At 36.2% G+C, this 19,919-nt stretch overlaps 1 protein-coding gene across 5 annotated transcripts in view; it reads right to left on the bottom strand.

The window, feature by feature from the left end:
* Nucleotides 1-1,037: 1,037 nt before the first annotated feature.
* Nucleotides 1,038-19,919, bottom strand: part of KIAA0825 (KIAA0825 ortholog) — a 225,993-nt gene continuing 207,111 nt past the window's right edge. For 2 of the 5 annotated variants that reach the window (XM_072358868.1, XM_072358872.1), the window contains 2 exons: nucleotides 2,961-3,087; nucleotides 1,038-1,928 (listed from right to left, as the gene is read on the bottom strand). In XM_072358868.1, the coding sequence (XP_072214969.1) occupies nucleotides 2,973-3,087 (115 nt within the window). In that variant the 3' untranslated portion in view covers nucleotides 1,038-1,928; nucleotides 2,961-2,972. Of the gene's footprint in view, nucleotides 1,929-2,841; nucleotides 3,088-19,919 lie in introns of those variants that run through there. The other 3 variants (XM_072358870.1, XM_072358869.1, XM_072358871.1) reach the window with 3 other exon arrangements.

Raw genomic sequence — 19,919 nt, forward strand, 5'->3', positions numbered from 1 at the left:
TTTTTGGCCCTCTTTTCAGGAGCATTTCACACTGTCAGATCGCACTGGTTATGCAGCACAGGGCCAACATTGCAGCCTGCAAATCTGGTCATCACTGCCATAATTTGTTAAGACTGAACATAAATGTGAGACATTCTTGGGTCAGCAAGCACCGAGAGAGAGCCTGTACAAGAAGTACAAAAGCAAAATATTTTAGCACTATGAACATACCATTCTCCAGAACAAAAGTAGCCTTACACTAATTTTTTGAATAAGAATAACTTTTTTTCTTTCTTTTTTCTTTCTGTTTTTTTTTTCTTTTTTTTTTTTAAGAATTAAGAGCCTTTTTTTTTTTTTTTTTTTTTTTAAATTAAAAATAGCTAAGGAATGCAGCAATCTGTTGCACAAATATTCCTACTTTTACACAGCTTACAATGTAAAAATAATCTGCACTTCCAAATGTCTTTCATTTTTCTTCAATTAAGGGTTTAAGTTTTAAAGTAAGCAGTTTTGATAAATTAATGGTACGTTTAGCTTAGTTGTTCAATTCTTATTATTGCTATAATTTCTTCGAAGTAGTATAAATGTTACAAAAGTATCACCAGCATGAATGATGTTGCCAAGATGATATTTATTTCTTTCATATCCTGAAAGTCAGTTAATAGGATCAGTACACTGCAAACAAGCCAAAACCTGCTATTTGTCACTGAGAAACAAGCTCAAATGTACACTGCCTTGCATCCAGAGACTCCAAAAGTCATAGATACATGTATTTATAAATATGGATAAGGAAAATGTCCAAATAAAATATTGTGCAATGATTCAGCTTTTATTCAAGCCAGTTATTCTAGCTTGCTAGTTCTTTGCTGGTAAAGAGTATAAATACACTACTGCTAAGGAAGAAAGTATTGTAATAGTACTACCTGCTGGATTACTGCTGAATTAATTTGACTGGGAGAAAAGGGAGGAAGGGGCACGATGATTTTTTTTATTAGCTTTTTTTTTTTTTTTTTTTTTTTTTTTTTTTTTTTTTTTTTTTTTTTTTTTTTTTTTTTTTTAAACACAACTCTTTATAGATTATTCTAGAACCAGGTGTGTCATGAATTTAAAGCATCATAATTACCTTGGAATAACTCCCCATATGGACATTACTATTTCAGCATGGGAATCTTTATTAGCAGGTAGTTTATTGCACTTACAAAGTTGATTCTAATCCTATTCAGAATAAGTGTTTCCCAGAAGCAGAGTTTTTTCACAGAATGTATTTCAATAAGTTCCACCACATAGACAGAAATTGATTTACATGACTATATAAAAAGTTAATTATGTTCAATAGATGTTGATACAAAAAGAAAAAATAGTCTAACTCCAACTTCAATGTACTTACACAGTACCAGTATGGCTTGGAGCATGTATACCTGGTGCCAGAATACTGTACTTGCCTCAACAGGCAATTCCTGTAGCCGAGCTTTAAGCCTTAAAAGCACAACTAAACTTCAAAGGTGAAATACAAAGCAAAGAAAAATTGTGTTTACACTTATCACTTCTATATGTTCTGAAATGACTATATCACTTCTAAATTAAAAAAGTCTATTTTATTCTTTAGCATTTTTTACGTACCACACACATTCCTCTTGTTGGTGCAGTGTGGTAGCAAGATATTTGGAGATTCCTAAGATGCAGTAGTCTCTATTTTCATTTTAAATGGTCCAATATTTTAGATGCTTTATTAGAAAAAGAGGAGGAAAAACTGCATTTCAGATTAGATCACATGGCAGCATTAACATTAGGATTACCCATGGTCCTGCTGAGATCTCAGGGAGAAAAACATGTCTTCCTTCCTATTCAAGTGCTCTGATTTATGTCCATTGCAGTATCTGTGAGAAGATGCACTGGGAATAGGAAAAGCTGCAGGTCAGATTACAGCCTTTCCAAGATCTTGCCAGAATCTGTCAGAAGGCAGGGAAAATCATTACCTTGGAATTCAAGTGTAAGAAAAAAAATATAGAAAAATGACATTATTTTTATAAAACTAAGGAAATGCTGACTGCCTTTTCAATATAAAAGTTATCGTTACACAACAGCCACTTGTTGTGCCTAATGGCCATTTTTTATCCATAAGCAAAAACTTAACAGAAAACAGAAAAATGCATACATATATTTGGGTAATCTGAATATCCAACAGGGCTTACTTTGAAAATAAAATTTTACCATGTTTATCAGAATTAAGTATTGAATTCTGCATTACTTACTCACTTTGCTTTTAAGATATTTAATTGCTCTCTGCCTGAGAATAATTTTTTAAATAAAAAAACAACCCGAAAACTTTGAATGCTGCCAGTAGGCTTCACTATGAGCTACCTGTGAAGCCACAACCAACTGGGCACTCAGGACATTGTGAAGGCAATCAATCTAGTGCATTTTTGCTTGGGAATAACGACCAGGTGTATCAATGCAGGGCATCTCATCAAAGACTGCAGAACTGTGGCCCATGCCCATCTTTTCTCACGCTTCACATGGTTTACTGCCAGCAATAAGCAGAACACAAGCATCAGGAGTGAGAAGAGGACCTTGAACTCTGCCCCATCCCTGGGTCAGGGCAGGCTGAATTGACTCCAGATGGTAGATACCAACATATCACCAGCGTTTGCTTAGAACATATCCAAAGTTGCATTATTTTTATAACTGTGAGTTTTATAACTTTAAAACAGTTTTTGGTTTGTCATTCGGGTTTGTGTCTCCGCAGTATCAAGATACACCCTTCCTGCTTTGTGAAATTGACATTTTCATGTATTGTTGCTTGCCTTATGCATGTGTTAACAACTGCCACTTGGATGGGGTGACTAGACAATAACAGGGGAACATACTTTAGTTGAAAACTCCTACTCAATATATATATTCCTGAGATTTCTTCTCCTGTCAGTTAAAACTAAGCCATTAAGTTAATCGTATTGAATTCAGAAAAAGGTGCTACCCGAAACCTGTCAAGGTAATTATTCTTCTTTATCCTCTGAGGTAGGAGTGCGCTGTGTCAGATAAACATTTTTTAAGTGTTCCACCATAACTTTCTCCTCATCTTCAAGATCTGCTCCTTCTTTCATTTCCCACCTGAAAGAAAAAAAAAACAAAAAACAAAACAAAATAAAAAAACCCCACTTTATATTAATGTTTTAAACCAGTTTTTAGAACAGGAAACCCATACTAAGCTTGTTACCATCAATTAATTCCTGTGAAGTGCATCAGTTGACATTGCTGAATCACCCAAAACAATTAATTGCTGTTATGTCTCTCTGCTTTATTCTCTGGGTTATTATATGTGTATAACATCTGTCTGTGTGGTCTCCTCACCTAGGAACTTGTGCAGGCATTCCAGATGAATGCTACTGCCAAGGTAGGTGGACGCTTTCCTCTTTTCCTTTTGTCACTGCAAAAAGGACCCTCTCTGAACCCGGGCAAAAATAGTGCAACCTGTAATTTGAAATTATGGCTTCTCAGAGTCATTCTGAAAGACCACTTTAACAGTCAAATAGACTCATTTTAATTAATCTGATTTGCTGTGTATATTTAGGTAGAGAAGTTGTTTGCTTAGAAGAAAGACAACTGAAAACACTAAATGGAATAAATTCAGTACAGTTATTGCTGGCGGAATAATGCACAGAAATCTAGCAGTCTTTGCTAATGGAAGCTTAACAATAAATCAGCAGATTCCTTTTAAAGCTAGTGACTTCATACTTGTCAGCACATTTCATTGAAGCTTAAACGGTAGTGTTGGTAAAAATCTTCAGTGTCATCTAGTTTGGACATTCTTTAGTGTTCACTTTATCACAAGTTATTACTAATACATTACATTATCATTTTATCAAAAAGTAGTCTATTTTTAAAGCATTTAAGCAGGTCCAATGAGGATAAGAATGTCTTCTATGCATTTGCTTAGCAGTATCCATAAATTAAAGATCTGTGAAATGAGCTTGACAAACACCTGGCCTCTCATGGAATTTTGAAATTGTTCCGCTCTTGCACTTTTTAAAGTCTGGGGAGAATGATGAATTTTAAGGCACTGCCGGGGAGCAGGCAGTAGGACCACAACGTATCTTTGCAGTTGTAAGTGGGACAGAGAATCAGGTGTCTGTGTTCAAACGGAGAAACAGTCAATATTTACTCTTTGAAAATTTGTCCTAAATGGAACCAGCTTTTATTGTTATAACTGAAATGTGTGACAGTTGTTTTGGCAATAGCAATTGGTACCAGACCAGTAACCAGTTCAAGCAATGTGAACGTGAATCAAATTACCGTCATGCATTACTTCCAGAACACAAGCCTTATCAATCAAACAGCCAACTGCTCTATTCTTTCAAATTTTTAGTCACATAACTCTTAGAGAAAACCCCCAAATTCAGAGCTGGCACATACATTTGTCTGTCTGCATCTTGGATGACATTAAATCGACATTACAAAAAGGGTGACTGAAACTGTGTGAACCACTCCATTGTATTGCCATCTGCATTTTTCATACAGCTCATATAACCACAATGACTCTAACCATACAGATAGAAAGTAAACCAAACTTCCATTACATTCTTCGTATTCAAAAGTAAGCAAATATTTAGAATCAAATACCATCTCTTTTGTAAACTTTAGAGTAGAACTGGAAATTTTCATGTCAATACTCATAGTGTACTCACAGAATTAAACATTTGAAAATTTCTTGCAAAGATGCCAAAACACCAAATAATGCAGGTAAAATGTTGTATGCATCTGAAGATAACTACATAAAACTTTCCTCTGTACATTGTTCCTCTCTTTACTGCATACAGGTAATCACAGTGAAAAAAACCAAAACAGTAGATTATCTTTTAGACAGCTGCAGCAAAACACTTCAGCACAAATACATACTGTGAATCACTGAAGTTTTCAGCTGATCTCCTAGACCTCAGATCGTGAGGTCAAAGAGGATAACTAGCACTGGGAGAGCTTCTGCTTCACCTCATAAATGAAGCAAGAGAGGAAGAAGCCTTGGCTCGTGCACCTTTAAGCTAACAAAGTGCAAAGGGAGAAAAATCCAGTGCCCTAGGAATGTTCAAGAGCTGCAGTTCAGACTTCCTTTGCAAGGTATAAGCAAGCTATCCTTACATCAATGCATCCGTTTTTATATAAACGTATACAAGACTATGTTGCTTTATATGTTTGTTTCTCCACTGAACTGAGTTATAAAAATATTTTTCAATCCATCTTTTAAACACCATGCAGGATATTTTATCAAGACTGTATTTAATACATTGTGATACATTAGTGGCGTTGATATTCTGCTATGATATTGCAAATATTTTGTAAGTTGTACTTACAATCCCATGAAGGAGCTTTTAAAAACCACAGTAATGACTATATCATACATTGAGCTGTTTGTTACAGGCAAAAGGATTGTTGCAGTTGACAGCAAAGCGGCAGCATTCTAAATGTTAATATGCATGGTCACATCCCTATATGGGTTATCAGAGGTGATACTGATTGCACATGCTGCAGTTTGCTACTTTATTAGAAATTTCCTTGAGAAGTTTCCTTCTCACTGAGAAGTTTGCTCACCTCTTCATTACTTAGAGCAATTGTCTAAAGATTAAAGAGAGAAATCTACGAAAAAAAAACCCCAACCCCAAAACAAAACAAAACAAAACAAAACAAAACAAAAACCCAATTAAAAAAAAGAGAAATAAATAATAATAATAATAAATAATGATAAAAAAAGAACACCAGGAATAAATATCAGTAGAACTAAAATGAAAAGTAGGGATGTTATTTAATTCAGATGTATTTTAAACTTGAAAAATCTCCTGGCTGGTTTTATTTGAGTGACAAACCAGGCCCTTTTTAAAGCTTATACAAAGCAAGGCATGAAAAGTGAACAGTTTACAGAAAGGATCACCTTAATATAAATATTTTATAGTGTCATTTTATATATTCATAACAGTGCTTAGGTAGTATTTTGACATCTATTGCTTTTTTTAATAATTACAAGTTTTGACAAGGACTTGCTAAACCTTACATCATGCATAACTTCATGGCAGGAAAAAAAAGAAAACAACCCACAACAGAAAATGCAGCCACTGGAAATAAAATGGATGTTTGCCATACTGACACCATTGCTATTCCTATGGGAAAGCAGGTCCTACTGTAGAGAAGTTGGTAAGTGATGAAACGCTAACTGTACAGCTGTACATCAGAGAGCTGAAAATATGCACTTCCTCATGAATAATAATAGCAATGTTTAATAATTGCTCTGTAGAAAAAAATAGCAGTATATTTGATGACGGTGACATAATTCACATCCAATCTAAATCAGACACAGACAATGCCATTCAGGTATGCTATCACGGGTAAATATTAAGATTTAAAACACCTTGAGCTGTTAAGTTCATATATTTTTATTTTGCTGATTTACCACTGGAGAGCTTTACAGACCATTTCCAAGAGGAATTCTTATAAAAACAGTAAGCACAAAGGAAAAAAAAAAGGCAGTTTTTGCCAAGCACTGCAGAAGAATAAAATGAATCAGTAGTAGGAAAAGAACAAAAAAGAGGTGCTTAAGTTTATCTCACATTCATTATTGTATTTACGTGTTTTAATGTTATTTCATGTAATGTACATGAAAATATTTTCCACATATTCATTTTCCTCAGTAAGCTGTTTTGCTGTAATTTTCAAACTCCCGTCTGAATGAACTTATTTATAAATAACACCATGATCTGAATAAGGGAGAAGAAGGCCATAATTTGCGCATAAACAACTAATCAATACAATTTTGTGAAATGGAAACAAAATTCATCCCATTGTTTCATAGGTGCAGATTTCCTGCAGGGGACGTATTGCTTGCACACTGCCAGCTGTGGCACAGTCCCTGCAGCTGTGCAGCCCTCCCAGCTCAGCTGGCCCTGGTGTCCCACTCCACTTACAGAATATTTTTCACGTGCAGGCAGTTCCCACAACCTTTTAAACTTGAGCAGAAGTGAAATGATTTATTGTGCTTTCTCCAAATGAGGTCTCTCTGTTGTCCCTGTATTTAATCTCTGCATAATATAACTATATCACTGACTACTTGATGAAGGTGGGATGATAATTTTCTTGCTGGCCACTCACAAGGAAAGAGGCAAGTGACCAAGTAGGCATGAAGCAGAGGTGAGAGTTTTGGTATTTCATTTTTGCTGTTTGCCACCTTGACACTAATTGTAACCCACCATCATACATCCTGTTCTCAGATCTGTGTGGGAGCATTATGGATTTTGGTGAGAATTCCAACACCTTAGTTGAAACAGCCACCATCTATCTCCATGTGCTGGATTACACCCAAACATCTATACCTGAGATGAAAAAAAGTGTGAATTCTTGTAGTTCTGGATAGTTATAGATTCTATAGTTCTTGACATTTCTGGTAATAAATTCAAATTAACACGTATTTAAATCTACATTCAAATTTAAGCTTGCATGTAAAGGTTTGTTTCAATTGAAAAAAAAAACAAAAACAAAACAAAACAACCTTTACCTTTAAGTAAGTATTGACATTCTGTCAATAAAATCACTGCTGTTCCCTACACTAAGCTGCAAGGGGTAAAGAAAGAACGCACTTAAAGAAAATATTATGTCTTGCCATCAGCTCACAGAGAGCTTTAATGAATTATACTTTTGCTTCCCGGAGTCTGTGAAAGACAGTCGTGCAGTGAGGTCCTGCAGGCAGCGAAGGATTGTTTTATCCCTGTCTGTCATGTTGTATTTCACTGTGAGATGAGAAAGCTCAGCAGCCGGTATCTTGTTCGCCACTTTTGAGTATTAGAAGAATATACACCTTTGTAGCTTTCATTTCCTATTTCTGTTGAAAATATACATTTTATAGCACGAGAAATCAAAGTCTATGAAATGCCTTTTGTCTCTATGTCTAGAGTCATCTTGTCTCTACGTCTATCTCCAATTAAATCCAGTCCCAAAAAATCTTTCCAGCTTCTATGTTGGGCAGTGTTTTATTTCTCTAAGTGTGGTTCAATCAAGTTGCATTTAGTTTTTTTTTTTTTTTTTTTTTTTTTCCTTTTTTAAGATTGTAACTAACTTTTTAACCCCTTAAATTTTAACAGTTCTAAGGGTATCTACTTTGCTTCAGTTGTTTTTGCAGTAATTGAACACTGATAAACATACTCTCCTCTGAAGGACATAAAAATCAGAGGTAGAAGGAGAGCCATCAGATATACAGATTCTGCACCACTGAGCAAGAATCAGAACAACAATGCTCATGCACGTAGAGCTTTTGGTAGTGATATTCACAATGGAATCGCACCAGTGGAGACAAGGTCTCTGTGTCTACCTAACACAAACTAGTCACACATTTTGTTAATATGATATAAGCAATATTCACCCACAGATAAAACACACATTGTTTTCATGAAAATGTCTGTGAAAAAAGTGTCCTTCACCATGTTCAGAAATAAATCAAAACTGTAAATTTCAGTACAACTTTGTTAAATTCTTCTGTCTTACAGATACACAAACTGCACAAAAAATAAGGTCCTCACAGATTTTTTTTTCAATCAATAAAATCAATTCATTTATTTCCTACAGGAAGGATGAATAGTAAACACTGTGAGAATTATTATGTATATTTCTAATTATTTCTATGCTACAAAACTGGGCATCAGTCTTGTAAAAGAAAAGAAAAGAAAAAAAAAAAAAAAAAAAGAAGAAGAAAAGGAAGACAGCTATGAAGGAGCAACAGAGTTATGCTCCTACTTCCAAAGACCAACCCAAAAGAAGAAACAGTAGTAGGATGTACTGAAGAAATCAGTACATAGGAAACATTTTAGAAAGTATGTCATGAGAAAAGAATAGAGCTCTGACTCACAGGTTAACCTGTCTCAGCTATGAAGTTAAGACATTAGAAGGATATCTGAGAAGTTCTCAGCTGAAATAGAAACTTCACAAGTGTTAGAATAGAATGATGAAAGACTCTTTTCCAGGGCAAGAACATAGATATGAATGTTGTCAAGGACAGCAGAAGGCACAGAGCAAAAGATTTTATGAGAAGCTTTCTTGCTGCAATTAGAAAGGAGAGTTTAGCCAGCCTCCCTGTTACTGCTGGTTGCTATCCCATAGCTTTGAAAGATGGCATCTTAAGCCTCAGTGACACCAACCTACGAGTCACAGAGAGAACAGCATTGGAATAGTATGCGGCTTTCTCTTAGGTCTTTTTTTAATTTAACCTTTTATTTCACAACTGTAACACTGTAAAAGTACAGTGTCTATAACACTTGAACAACAGTGTTTATAATATGTCACACCTAAAATAAAGGGATAAGAAAGAGAGAAATCACACACTTCCAATAGTTCTTTTTCACACTGCATCAGTCCACAAGTACTCCTCTGAAGCTAAGGCACCTAAATTCCCATTAGGCTTGTTTTGTCCTGGACATTGGCCAGCTGGCTTTCCATCACTTCACTGTGAATATATGCCTTCTTTAATAGGGACTCACTGTTGCCTTTTTGTGCATTTGGGAGTGAGTTAGATCCTATAATGGTGTGAAGAAGAGAAGATGTATAGGAATACACGTACATCAGCAGGATTCTAGAACTATAATGCTACTGAGAGATGAAGTGAATACTAGAATTTTCCTCATCTTGGCAGGTTTAGGAAACTTACTTGCCACTCATTCTCTCTGTCTGTCTGTCTCTCTCTTTTTTTTCACCCAATAATAAATTATTCTTGTTCAACCTTTGGCTGAAAGATTTTGAGGAACAGAGAAGGTTTGATTTGACCTATTCTTGGTAAGTATTTTAATTCAGAGTAATTTAATTAAAGTTTAAATCCAACATGAACACATTTGGATTCAGGGTTTTATAGGTAAATAATGTTGGTTTTAATTCAAAATTATATCTTGATTAGGAATTTATCTTTGATTCAACAAATTGTTTGGCAGATATTTCCTGATATTTTCAGCTTTTCCAGAAACTAAGTATGCATAAAATGTTTTTGCTCAAAGAAAAATTTTGATTATTTTCTGTTGCTTTTTAACAAATTCAAAGAGACAAACAACTAAAATGCCCATTGACAACTATTTATATAGATTCAGTTTGTTAGATTTGTGCCTTATCTAGACTTTGTCTTTTATTCCAACTACTTAGAGTCTTAAGCAAAGTTTATTCACAAAGGATAAATTCCTATAACGATAGTCATAGAAATAATAATGGTGCTAAGATCCCATATGCTTATTGCCTGCAGGTTGTACCTTGTCCCCATTCCTTTATTTCTTCTCTAGGCTATACCAAGAATCTCTAGTGCATGCATGAAGCTGTTTACATGAGTTTCTGAACTAAGAACTTTTGTATGCTTTATCGTGCAAATTCACACCATATATCAAATACACGTGCACATAAATACATACACTATTGTGATGCATGATTACAGAAGACTAATGATGCTGGGATTCAAGATGGAAGATTTTATGGAAATAATGGGATCAACAACACTATGCTTAAGCTATAAGTGTCTGGAAATGACTCTTTAAATGATTTTGCATTTCCTGTAATTTTACGTAACTCGTTAATCACTTCTTGAAGAACTGGAGAAACACACAGTCACAAAACAGAAGTATCTTATTATCAGAGTGTTGGCAGAAGTTCCATTAAGTATATATTCCATTATAATTTTTACCTGCATATGATTACACAGTAGAGCTTGATAGCCAAAAATGCATCTATGAAAAATTTCCAGCTCTTCAAATCATGCACTGCTTGTTCCCTCTTCTCAGTTCTCCCCTTTTATTTCAATTTACAAAGGCTTTCCATAATGAATGTTGAAAACCCAACGTAAGTAAAACATTTAGGCTTCAAATGTGGTTCCAAATGTGGTATAAGTGCATTCTGTAAATGCAAACACAAGTTCTGTCTGCTAAAAAATTGCATTTGATCATTTGACTGCTTTGGGTGGTCTCAAGTTTGCCTGCATTTAGAGTGAAAAAGCGTTCTATTCTTACACAGAACTTCCTGCAACCCTTGTCTCCATTGTCTTTAGTCCTCCTGCTATGCACTGCTGAGAAGAGACTGCTGTGAGCTCCCCTCATTGCAGAGGTGTACCCACTCACACATTTGAGCCTCCTCCATTCTGAGCAGTCCCAGTTCTCTCAGTCTCTCCTGCTTTTATCATATTTCTTCATACCATGTGGAACTACCCCAGATGGCACACAAACACCATGTCTCCTTCACACCTGTAGAAATCCTAGCAGGCAGCCCTACCAAAGGAAACATTAGACCCATCATTAGTGCCATCCCATATGGCATAGTTGTCCCTCCTCATGCATGCTGCAGCTGCATTGCACTATGACTATGATGCGCTCATGTAACTAAAGATGGTATTGTAGAATATTTCTACATGGCATGACAGAGTGTTGTAGATAAATGCCAGAGACAGCGCTGAATGAGTTCCTCACAGTTCTGGAAACAGCGCAGCTATGTTTGCATGATACTGGCCTGAGCTCAGAAAGCCATACCTGCAGTCAGGAGGGCAGACTAACTTGCTAACATGCTCAGATGGCCTTAATTTTGGCATTTTTACACATTCTAAATCTTCAGCTAGCAATTTCAATTATCTTTGGATGTAGTACATTTATATGATATCTTAAAATTATAGAGCACCTTATGGAAAATGCTGACAAAAATCCAATAAAGAATATCACAAGATGGTATATATATATATATAGCATTCTACGGGAAATATAATCCCAGTATCAAATACAAGTAAAATCACTGTCTTTCACTGCTATTGAAAAACACCTATCTGCTCCAGTATAATCCAGCAACCACCAGAATGCACCTGTAGTGGGTAATTTTATGGAAAGACAACATGCTTTTGAGTTGTTCCGTCCACCTGTTTAAGCTGAACTGCTTGGAACATGTAGGCAGTGAGGAGTGTGTCTCAGGTTTGGTGTCACAGCAGTCAGGGTTCCATGTGTGTCCTGGCCTGCCCAGCACACAGTCAGCTATGGGACAGTTCCCTCCATCACACAGCACGGTTCTGCTGTTTTAGTGCAGGTGCTGGTCAAATGCTCCTACTGGTGGATGTAAATGCCCTTGTATTCCCAAGGGTTTGGATGAACCCACACTAATAGCATCATGTCAGGGGAGTCACCTGTACCCCAAGGAAAGAAAGCCAGTTTCCTTTACACTATTTTATCCATGCAAACTTGTCTTCATATAAAAAAAATCAAACTGGTTTCAACTTCTGTAACAGCTTTTTGCAATAGCTGAGAAAATGACATAAATATGCCCAAACCAGATATCTGTGCTATACATCACTACTTCATTTCCCTGTCTGAAACTTGCAGAGTAAATGTGGTTAGGCCAGTAAAGAACAGTATGTGACCACTGCCTCATTTCTTATTCTTAGGAAATAGATTTCTAATGTATAAAATCCACGATAATTTATTTCACGTCTGATATACTTTTAAAAAGGCATCAGTAAGGAAGCTGTGCACGAAATGACATGATCATTGATGGCAAAATCTGAGTCAGGATGAGTTCTTTAATGGTAGAGATTGAGATACACCAAAAATAAGACAACAGAGGGGATGGAAGGGCCATAATAAAATAATAAATAACTAACAGCTGCTTCTGGTTTATTTTCAAAACTTTGTGACAGGTTGTGCAACCCTGTCTCACGTTCCATGGGAACTGCTGGGGATATATTGAAAAGGCAGCAAGTAATGCAGAAAAACATAATCTAATCTTCAAAAATCTACATAACCCAATAAATCAATTTCAGACCAGCAAAAAGGTGAAAGAACAAATCCAGAGAAGGAGATAAACATAGATAAACAGGGTTTTTGTCCACAGCTTGCTTCACTGTCAGCAGGTTAACACCTCTTTCTAGAAAGGTTTACTAAAAAAGTAAATAAATAAAGACCTCTTTTGTGTTTGGAACTGAAAATCTTACTGTTTTCCCCCCTTTGCTCCCAGCATCATCTCCATGCAAGATAACATTATCTGTACCAGTGTAAGTAATTTTTACATTTAGAAATGGGAAAACTGTATCTGGAAAACATCATTGTTACAAATGCAAAGAGAAAGGTGAGTGAAAAGAGGACTGAAAATTCTGGAAATCATTCAGGCAGACCAGCACCTGGCATCCCAGGTAAGGGAGAGAACTAGAAGAAACTCCCCTGTAGCTTTTCTGAATAAACAACAACTAGTAAGGAACTGTGTTGTCTCTTTGTTCTGTGCTTAGATCAGGTCACACTTAAACTGTTGTTAACTAGAAAAAAAAATGAATTAAATAAAGGGAAGTTTCATGTGGCTTTGCACCGTCACAAAGAACAGTGACTCTACGGAGCAGCCTGCCAACCTCACCTGCATAAAACCAGACTTGAGGAAAGTATTATAAATAGTTCTTCCTATATTTCCATATATGCATTTACTTTAGCAGCTGAAAAGAGAGATGATTTAACAGAAGTGCTATGTGCTGAAATGCCCTAATATGCTTCACATTACTGGTAGCTTTTTTCCACTCCTCCCTTCTTTGTAAAGTCAAATACTACTGTACAAATATTGTTCTAAAGACTATGGGGCTCTAGTTTTCAAATTCATCTCGTAGAATAATTTAAACTACAATATTGGTTTTATTAATGCAAGAGGTGACTGAGGGACTTTGCTGTACTAAAGGAAGTGATCTATTAAATTATTTCCAGTACTCTTGTTAGTGTACCAAAAACACTGTGATACAAAAAGAAAAAAGAAACCAATGCACAAATATAGTACAATAAATCTACACTGATCTGAACACAATCTATATCCAGCAAACATTTAATTAGTTTCCTATCAGGCTAGTGAATAGAACATTTGGCAAATGACTCACTAAGCTTTCTGCTGGCGTTATTTTCTAGGCTACTTTAGCTAAGGGAGGTATTATTTAACAGATAAAGCAAGAGGCAGTTTTACAGATGGCCATCTAACATACAGCTGATGTCAGGGGTGAAAGTTAGAGCAAGGAGGAGATTGTTAAAGACATGCAGGAAAGCAGTAATACCATGCAGATTTTTGGCTTAGACATGTAGATGTAATAGAACTGCACACAATTGTTACTACCATCTGTATTCCAAGGGCTGCTCTGAAAGAAATGGCTTATCTTTTATGATGTTGGGCCATGATGTCAGAAGTGGATGCTGGTGGTATGGCAGTAGGGGTTTGACTCTTCCACCAACACCCCTTTACATGTTGTTGTTGCTGTGTAACAGGTGCCAGCAGGGGGGCAGTCTGATAGAATGGTGTCCGACACGGAAGTGTGAATGAATCAAAGGAGTGTCATTGAATTCCTCCATGAGGGAAAAGATGACACCCACTGACATTCACTGACACTTGCAGAACATTTATGTAGACCAAACAGTGGGTATGAGCACAGAGAGGCACTGGATAGTGCATTTCATTTGTGACAACAATGACAGTGGGTCATCTGCTGCTGCAAACTGTTACGAGTGCAGCATGCAGGCTTTTCTTCTTCGCTGGTGAAAATGTTTCTATGGCTGTGTACCATCTTTTGAGAGGAAAAAGCATTTCAAAATCTAGAAATCAAGAAATATCTCTCCTTCCTCTGGTTTGGCCATTGCTACCCAGGGAAAAGCTAAACAGAGCTCACATCCTTAGCTGTTTCCTGGTCCAAGTCATGGAGAACAAGAAAAGATGTGCAGGGCTGTCAGGCTGCAGTACCTTGATTCAATGAGGATTTCATTAATTCCTTAGCACAAAATAAAGAAAGTGACACTGTGGGACAGTCTGTACCTTTCCAGTTCTAATCACATGCATGAGACATGCAAGGAAGGGTCTCCCATGTTCTGGTCCAACCCCTAGCTGCCAGGCTTCTGGCTTTGTGTGTGTGTGGATGAACTCTGAAAGGTTTGGGTTTCATCTTGATGCAGGATGGGAACTATTTCAAAATCTCTGACTTAAATACCACTTCAATTCCTTCTTTATTTACCAAGTATACTGAAACACAGCCAATAAAATCTATATGTGATCTAACCATCATACTTCTATATGCAAAGGTCTGGAAGACCTCCAAAGGACAAATGTAGGTGGAGCCTACAGCATCTGGCAAACTGCCTATAAAATAATGCCATTTTCAGCATTTGAAGCAGGAATTCTAGTCTACTAACTTTTCTGCAGCTGCTTGCATGTTTCACAGAACATGACACTAAACACTTTGATCTATCTTGGTCAGGATGGATTTGAGGTAGCAAAGAGTTAAAAAATATAATAATTCTGTACCATATTTGAGCTCCTGGTAATGCACTTCTTATTTCTAGAAATCAGAAATCAGCCCAAAGTTCAGTGCTCTCAGAAAAAGAACAATTCCTGCTTGAAGAGCTGACAAAGAAATAAAGAAATGATGGATATTACAATAAATGAGACCAGGAAGCCAAAGTCAGTGCAATTTTTCTCTCCTTAAAATTCTAATTCTCCCTATATTTCTGCTTAGGTCAGACAGCATTCTCACTACATATTTGTGGAGCATCTTGTGAACTTTATTCTAGGATAAAATATTGAAAGAATACATTGCTGAAAATGTATTGAAATGGTTTAAATTATTTAGTATTTTTAATAAGAATGATGGATTTAGAAATTACAAGGAGCCTTAGGATCATAAAATGTAGTGACTGACGCAGCTGACACTTGGAATTTTTATTTCATCCTATTTCTGTGTTTCTGAAGTGTCTGAAGCATCCATAGATATGTCATAAAACTGTGCTGTAAAGATAGGAGTGGGCACCAGGTAGAAGTGTGCTCTGTCTGTCTAAGTCACGACAAAGACATTGTAAATCATGGCTAAGTCACTTCATAGGCAGAGAATAAGTGCTTGTAGCCTACATAAAAACTTGTTGTGAGCATGGGAATCCTTGACAGGTCAAGCACAAAACAACTGCAGTGTTAGCTTGTTATTTTATGCTCATTCAAATCTCAGGCAAATAAACACCAACCTATTATTTTGCTTTACTGACCACTAAACTTTTAACAACACTGGGCAGCCTAATCTGGTGATTAGCAGTCTTGCCCACTGCAGGAGGTTGTAACTGGGTGGTCTTTAGGGTCCCTTCCAACCCACGCATTTTATGATCGTGATTCCACGATTCTATTCTGCCTCTCAGATGCACATGAACTAGAGAATCAGTGTTTAAAACTCACCTGCAGTATTGCAAAAAAATCCCAACAGACAGAAATACTCTCTTGTCTCTGGCCTCTCCCTTACAAAAGCCAAATGAAAAAACAAGGGTGTTTTTGGTTAGTATACCAATTTGCTTTTTACTGTAAAGCTGTGGGCCCTAAAATCCACACAGGCAATTTACTAAGAGAGCTAAGAATTGTGGAAGTTGAACTGTTGTGAAGGAGGAGTTTGTACTAACTGCTGCCTAATGTTGCAGCATGGAAACCCACACACAGACCTACATAAAACTAAGAATTATATGCCCAATTTACTGGATGTGGGTGAATATTTCAAGCAGGTATCATCGCACATTTACCTTTCTTTTAGTCATTTCTGAGTGAGACAGTAAAGCTTTGCACTGAGCAGACAAGGCTAACTCATGACCAGAGATCTACAAAAGCAAATCAGGGAATGAAAACTGTTGGCGCGTGTCACATTACATTCATGTATTTTTCCCTACAGTACTCCTTTAGTAAGTAAACATAAAGACCTGTTTCTTATGGGAACCAAAGCAGCCCTCCTGGAGTGTTCAGCTGGAAAAGATTTGACTGATTTACTGTCTGGTATTGTAGTCCTGAGAAACAGCATGAAAAATTCTTGTTCTCTGCTTTCTTTAGACATGTCACTCTAATATTAGCTATCTGTTCCACATTAAAGACACAACTTACTGCGAGTCTGTTAATTAAAACACATACAAACACACACAAAAAGCAATTGAGCAAGAGTATATTACACGTGCAGTGTTTCTGAACAGCTGTAAGGCAGCACCTGACAGTGATGGTCTTCTGGTAGGTGGTGAGATGAAGTACACAGTGCATTTAAAAGTCCTTTTCTAAAAAAATTACTTTTAACTGCTCGTTGTACAACTTCCTTTATTTCCTAAATTTGCTGAGCTCTTTTCTTTCTCAATGTTGTGGCAGTGGAGCAGGTTGCTGATAGCACAAAACCTACTGCAACCATGTCTTCTGCAGCAGTTTTGCAGGTAATTCCCTCAAACTCAAAAGAAACAACATAGGTAGGACAAAGCTAGTCTGCAATTTACTTCTGGATAACAAATTATCAATGTAGTCACTTCTCTAACAAAACGAAAATAACTTTTGTGTCTTAGATTGATTTTTAACTGTGCTATTACAATATTTCCCAATACTACTAGTATCATGCATATTTAATTTTATTTCAGAGATAAAACATTTTGTGGAAGGAAGAGGAGGATAAACTGACATAAAATGAAACAATTCTTCATGATAAAAATAACCAGCATGAAAACACAGTTGCAAGGAAGGTAAATTATAAAGTATGCATTTATCCAATCATTTTAAATACCATAATTATGCTGACTGCTCATCAAAAGACTTTTAAGACTCATTAAAATTATAAAACATTTCTAATTAAATCCATATTTAAATGAAGTTTCTATAACAAATCTATGTGGTACTTTAAATCAAACAAAAAAGTTACGGTGAAAAAATCCAATTAATTGAAGTTTTTGTGAGTGTTAAAGCATAATAATGGGGGCACAGCAGCTGCCATTTTGATAAAATTGAAGCTTGCTGTGCTATATCCATCTCCAGCCCAAACTGGTCCCAAAATAACCAGTCTTAAAGAAAGAAATTTCACATGCAAATATTAACCTAGAGTACAGTTTCTTTTTTTTTTATTTTTTTTGTAGCTTTTCAATACAGCTGATGCAGAGGCTCTTATAGCTGACATTACCCTATACATCATTTGAGTGATGTATAAGTGATGTAGAAGGGAAAAGGAAGGGATCCACACACATTCACTCCTAGCCTCTGTGATTTCAGTGAATGTTGGCCAACACAGGCTCTGGGGAACTGGGCTTTTGGAAGTGCAATGGCAGTTCATCAGTATTCATGTAGAGATTATCCCTGGACACCCTTCTTCAGAACACATCTTTGAGGATTTATAACAGGTTCCCACTTTTGATCCTGAATGGCTTTACTGCTTTCTATCAACAGCATTAATTTTTTTTCCAACACTACCAATAGCATCACTCCTTACAGTCCTGGATCTTAGCTGTAGGTGTTTAAGTATGAAGAGAACATCCCTATTACAAATACAACCTTTAACATTCTGCAATTTATTGTATAATGTTAGATATTCTGAGGTACATATACATATGGGAACATATTTTATGTATTTCTATTATTTTTGCTTCTTCAGTATCTTAATGACAGTTGACCCTTTCTTAACAACACCAGAGCCTTAAAAGCATGCTTGATAAACTAATTGGGCTATTCTTTCCAGCTAAACTTCAAAAACTATTAAGCAGGAAGTACTACTGAATGAATAATTCAGGAACATGAAACTGAGGACACATATAAAAGATATTAAAAATGATACCCTTTATTTGACCATACTGGACCTCCCATCTGTATAAAATCAAATCCTCTGAGAATGAACATTTTTAAGGATTTCTTTCTGTCAATGTCCATTACATGCAAAGTGACAAAGATGAAAACTATGGTTCAAGCTGATACAATAGCATTAATTTTACAGTATATAATAAGCTTGTAAATTTGTTCTATATAAATTTGTATCTACATATTTCAGGATAAAAGACTGCATTATTGTCTTGCGGTGATTAAAATCTAAATCATCTAAAATCACAGAGAATCTAAACTTTCCCATGTTCTTCTACATAACTAAATTGTACCTCATGATAAATCAGCCACCCTTATGGATATTTGTTTACTTATAATGTCTTTCTGTACACAAACCTACTATAGGCATTCTCATAATTATCTTTAGTAAGATACAACAATTTGCTTATGCATTATTAATGTACCTGTAAAAAAGTATTATTCTTTCTGAGCTGAAGTTTTCATCTGGAAATCCCTAAATGCAAAGGAGTCTAGTTTCTTAAGTTTCTTATTTTAAGTTTTTTAATTTAAGAAACACAGGATTGCAACCAAGGTTGGAAGGGTTACAAAACTTCACTAAAAACAGGTTAAACTAGATTAGGTTGTTCAGGACCACATCCAGTCAAGTTTTGAACTCTTCCAAGGATAAAGAGCATGATGTATTTGGGCAACTTTCCCTCAGTAAACATGTACACCTATCTCTATTTACAAACTTTGTTGAACTATACCTAATGATTACTTACTAAAATTTCTAATTGCAGAACCAGGCAGCTTTGGGATATTCTTCTTAGTAGAAGAGAAGTGGCTATTTCCCAAAGTATTGCACAGACATTCAACATGTGGCTTTGCTGAAGAACAAGGAAATTCAGTTTGGGGGCCCTCACTGGCAAATACAGGGGCTCTCTATCACAAACTGATGAAATAAGAAATCTCAGCAAACAAAGCGTAAGCAACGTGTAAACGAAGTGTAACCTCCTCCAAGCTTCCTTGCTGCTTCTTCCTATGGAGAAGTCACCTTTCTGAAGTGAAGTGAAATGAGGACACAGTTTTGCAAGAAGAACAGTCTCATCAAGAGGCTGAAATTCAAAAATCGTAGATGCACAGAAAGAAAACATGTAGATTAGATGACAAAAGAAGAGAAGCAAGCTAGCAGGAAAGAAGAAAGAAGACTTGTAGGTGGAGAAGGGAAATGCAGTGATTAATATCACTGAATTTAAGACAGAACATCCACAGTTTTTCTGAGCAATCATAAGGATCAGCCTGGGTAGTTTTACCCTGTTATCATAACAGTGACCAAAGAGCTGTTTATTCTGTCTTCCCTGTTCTTCCTGGCCGTGGAAACA

This window comes from Excalfactoria chinensis, chromosome Z, assembly GCF_039878825.1.
Source record: "Excalfactoria chinensis isolate bCotChi1 chromosome Z, bCotChi1.hap2, whole genome shotgun sequence".
NCBI classification, from domain to species: domain Eukaryota; kingdom Metazoa; phylum Chordata; class Aves; order Galliformes; family Phasianidae; genus Excalfactoria; species Excalfactoria chinensis.